Below are 4,637 nucleotides of genomic sequence, written 5' to 3'. Positions count from 1 at the left end.
TGTCCGAAATTCCAACACATATTCCTCCAGCGAGCGTCAACCCTGAGTGATGGCGAAGAGGTGAGTGGAAGCACAAAAAGGGACAGCTGGAGCAGCAAAGACCCGACGGAACTCCTTAAGAAAGGCAGGAAAAGAGAGATGCGAAAGAGGTCGCCCAGCGAACCTTGCCTCCGCCTAGGTTTGTGCTTTCCCTCGGAGAAGCCCCAACATAAACTGGATTTTAGAAATGTCACTGGCATAGGATACAGGTTTTAGTTGAAAAAATAATTCACATTGAAAGATAAATCCCTTACACTGGGATGACAAACCTGAAAATGGTTCAGGGGTGACTGCCTGGAGATCTTGAGGTTGAGTGATTCCAGGACCGGGCAGATTTGGCTGAGCAGTCGAGGCTGCTGCGCCCTGTAGCGAGGCGAGCTGAGCTGTGAGCGAGGAGACCTGCTGGGTGAGAGTTTGGTTAGCGGAGATTAGCGTCCGATTGTTGGAGTCGTGTTGACCCAGTAGGATCCCCTGCTGAGTGACTGCTTGTTGTACTGAAGCGGCTCTGGAATCCAGGTCTGCGGGATCCATGTTGGCTGGATCCTAATGTTACGGCAGGTCAGACAGGTGTTGGTTTCTGAACCCCACGGTGCAGACACTGAAAATCCAGGAGACTGAGGCAGATGAATTAAAGAAAGGGTTTTAATGAAGACTTGAAATGTGCAAGATGTTCCACATTCCAGATCTGAGGACCACAGTGGTGTGCTGTCGACCGGACAGGCGGGCAAGCAGGCAGGACCTGACGTGAGCTTCGTTGGAGCCAGCGACAAGGGAGTGGACCGGGATGAGTGAAACAATCCAGGAGATCAGCAGGCAGACAGGACGGGCAGAATCCAGACACCAGGAGTCTAGAGACAAGACTGACGTTAAGAAACATGAACTGTATTAAATAGAGAAACTAGAGAGGCCACGAAATACCAGATGGGTAACTGGAGGATCCGGCGAGGAGTGAAGAAAGGTCCGTTGGTTAAATACTGTGGTGGTGATGAGAAGATGAGGTACTGGTGTGATGATCTGCCCAGGTGAGATGATTGCTGCTGCAACACTCCAGGTCGGAAACAGACATGACGCACAAGACAGACAGAAGGAGCCAAAAGCACACACACTAGGATAATCAGGGAACACATATACACAGGGGAGAGTACCTGTTAGGGCCTCTTAGTAGCTGATAGTACCTGTCAGTAGCTGAGAGTACCTCTTAGTAGCTGATGGAACCATTTAGTAATTAATAGTACCTGTTAGTAACTGAGGGTACCTGTTAGTAGCTGATAGTGCCTCTTAGTTGCTGATAGTACCTGCTAGTGGCTGATAGTACCTGTTTGTAGCTTATAGTACCTGTTAGTACCTGATAGTACTTGTTAGTAGCTGATGGTACCTGTTAGTACGTGATAGTACCTGTTAGTGCCTGATAGTACCTATTAGTGCCTCTTAGTAGCTGATGGTACCCGTTAGTAGCTGATAGTAAGGCAAGGCAAGGCAGTTTATTTGTACAGCACATTTCATGTACAGGACAATTCAAAGTGCTTTACATAAAACAAAAACATTACAGATATTTAGAAAGAGTAAAAGGCATCAACACATCATCACAATAAAATAATAAATTACATTAAAATGATTAAAAGCAAGATAAGTTAAAAAGTTAACATGCAGATTTCATGCATAGGTGCATGAGAAAAGAAATGTTTTTAACTTGGATTTAAAAATGTCTACATTTGGTGAAAATTTAATCTCCACTGGCAGTTTTTTCCACTTGTTTGCAGCATAACAGCTAAATGCTGCTTCTCCATGTTTAGTCTGGACTCTGGTCTGGACTCTGGTCTGGACTCTGGTCTGGACTAGCTGACCAGAGTCTTTGGATCTTAGAGCTCTGCTAGGTTTATATTCTCTGAACATATCACAGATGTATTCTGGGCCTAAACCATTCTGGGATGTAAACAATCAGAAGGGTTTTAAAATCTATTCTGTGACTGACTGGAAACCAGTATAAACTGGAAGCCAGTGTAAAGATGTTAAAACTGGTGTGATGTGTTCAGATCTCTTAGTCCTGGTTAAAACTCTAGCAGCAACGTTCTGGATGAGCTGCAGATGTTTAATGCTCTTTTTAGGAAGTCCTGTTAAAGACCATTACAGTAATCCAGTCTACTGGAGATGAATGCATGGATGAGTTTCTCCTGGTCTTTCTGGGAGACTAAACTATTAATCCTGTTGATGGTAAAAAGCTTCTTAGTGAAGCTTTGATGTGGCTGCTGAAAGTCAGATCTGAGTCTATCAACACTCCCAGGTTACGAACTTGGTTGGTGATTTTAAGAGCCAGAGTCTCCAGGTGTTTACCAATGCTGACCCTCTTCTCTTTCTACCAAACAGAATAATCTCAGTTTTGTCTTCATTTAATTGTAGGAAATTCTCCTTCATCCAGGTGTTTATTTGCTCCAGACACTGACACATTAAGTCTATTGGACTGCAGTCATCTGATGACAGAGACACATAAAGTTGTGTATCATCTGCATAACTTTGATAATTAATGTTATAGTTCTGTAATATTTTACCCAAAGGGAGCATATACAAGTTGAACAGAAGAGGTCCAAGGACTGACCCCTGGGGGACTCCACAGGTCATGACCACTCGTTCGGATTCATAGCTGCCGATCGTAACAAAATAACTCCGGCCTTCTAAACAGGACCTGGACCAGTTAAGGACCGCTCCAGAAAGTCCAACCCAGTTTTCCAGTCTGTGCAACAGGATTCTGTGATCTACAGTATCAAACGCAGCACTGAGATCCAACAGAACCAGGACTGATACTTGACCAGAATCAGTATTCAACCTCATGTCATTTAACACTGTGACCAGAGCTGTTTCAGGGCTGTGATGAGGTCGGAAGCCGGACTGAAATTTATCAAGATTTCCAGTTAGTATCCAATAGTACCGATTAGTAGCTGATAGTACCTGTGAGTAGCTGATGGAACCATTTAGTAGCTAATAGTACCTGTTAGTGGCTGATGGTACCCGTTAGTACCTGTTAGTAGCTGATAGTGCCTCTTAGTAGCTGATAGTACCTGCTAGTGGCTGATAGTACCTGTTTGTAGCTTATAGTACCTGTTAGTGCCTGATAGTACTTGTTAGTAGCTGATGGTACCTGTTAGTAGCTGATAGTACCTATTAGGGCCTCTTAGTAGTTGATGGTACCCGTTAGTAGCTGATAGTACCTGTTTGTAGCTTATAGTACCTGTTAGTGCCTGATAGTACTTGTTAGTAGCTGATGGTACCTGTTAGTAGCTGACAGTACCTATTAGGGCCTCTTAGTAGTTGATGGTACCCGTTAGTAGCTGATAGTACCTCTTAGTAGCTGATAGTACCTGCTAGTGGCTGATAGTACCTGTTTGTAGCTTATAGTACCTGTTAGTAGCTGATGGTACCTGTTAGTAGCTGATGGTACCTGTTGGTAGCTGTTAGTTCTCTCGTGTACACACAATATTTTCTGATTTTGAATTAAAATATTTCTTGACGAGTAAAAATAGTTTATTGTTTACATAAAACTTTCTGCAGGTTGTTTACAAACATGAACTACAAACAGCAGGAGGAGGATGTTTATGATGTTTACTTCACATAAATAAATCAACACATCAAAGCATCAAGTTCATCATGAAACAGCTGGTGATGAACAGCATCTACACACACATGCAGATACCTGCAGGAGGAAGAGGGGGACAACGAAGGAGGAGGAGAGTGATGGAGAAGGAGGAGGCTAACAGATGTGATGGAGGAAGAAGAGGAGGAGGCTGAAGGATCCCAGCAGCAGACCTATGGAGGTGAATTCTGTACTCTGTCCTCTGGCGGCAGCTGTGGCCTGAGAGGAGGAGGAGGAAGAGGAGGAAGAGGACGTTCTGGGGGACTGGGAGCTCCCTCCACTGGACTGAGTGGTGCTGATGGTGGTGAAGGTGGTGTTGGGGGTCACAGTGGAATTAATGGAGATGCTATTGGACACACTTCTGTCCATGTTGTCTCTGGACTGAGAGATGGAGAAGGGATCAGATCTCCGAGGTCACATGACCACATTCATCATTACGTATAGATTATATCTGAAAATCCTTCTGACTGAAGGTTTGATTTGAATCATTGTCTCTAAATCAGATTCCAGGTTTTTAATGAATATTCTGGTTTATTAATTACTGAAGTTGGTTAGTAAATAAATCTTTGATGTCCTGCATGTTCATCTTTAATAGTTTAATTTGGTCTAATCAATTGTTTTTATTTTGTTCATGTCAGGTTATTATAAATATAATATTAATATTGATATTAATGCATCAGTGATAAACAGGATGATATTTATAAATAGTTTCTTTTATAGACATTTTAACATATTTTAGGTAATTTCCAGAAGAAAAGTGAAAACACTGAAAACACGTCTACAGGTAAAGTCTTCCTGCAGGTTTAATGTTATAAAGAGGAATTTTACCATCAGCTCCAAGCAGATCCCAGATCCCAGTAGACAGATAGAAACCAGCTCCAGGACCAGGAACTTCATGCTGGATGTCCCAGGGTGTCCTCTCACCATCAACAGTGCTTTATTCTGTCTGCGCACGTGTGTTTTCCTCTCTGAC

At 43.1% G+C, this 4,637-nt stretch overlaps 1 protein-coding gene across 1 annotated transcript; it reads right to left on the bottom strand.

Annotated features, from left to right (window-relative positions):
* Positions 1–2,984: 2,984 nt before the first annotated feature.
* Positions 2,985–4,637, bottom strand: LOC121656525 (integrator complex subunit 6 homolog). Its single transcript, XM_042011565.1, has 2 exons — positions 4,493–4,637; positions 2,985–4,045 (listed from the first exon to the last, which is right to left on the bottom strand). The coding sequence occupies exons 1-2, from the start codon at positions 4,589–4,591 to the stop codon at positions 3,782–3,784; spliced, it is 363 nt and encodes a 120-aa protein (XP_041867499.1). The 5' UTR covers positions 4,592–4,637; the 3' UTR covers positions 2,985–3,781.

Source organism: Melanotaenia boesemani, chromosome 17 (assembly GCF_017639745.1).
Source record: "Melanotaenia boesemani isolate fMelBoe1 chromosome 17, fMelBoe1.pri, whole genome shotgun sequence".
Taxonomy (NCBI): Eukaryota; Metazoa; Chordata; class Actinopteri; order Atheriniformes; family Melanotaeniidae; genus Melanotaenia; species Melanotaenia boesemani.
Note: the sequence above shows the minus strand (reverse complement) of the source record. Positions and strands in the feature narration are given on the sequence as shown.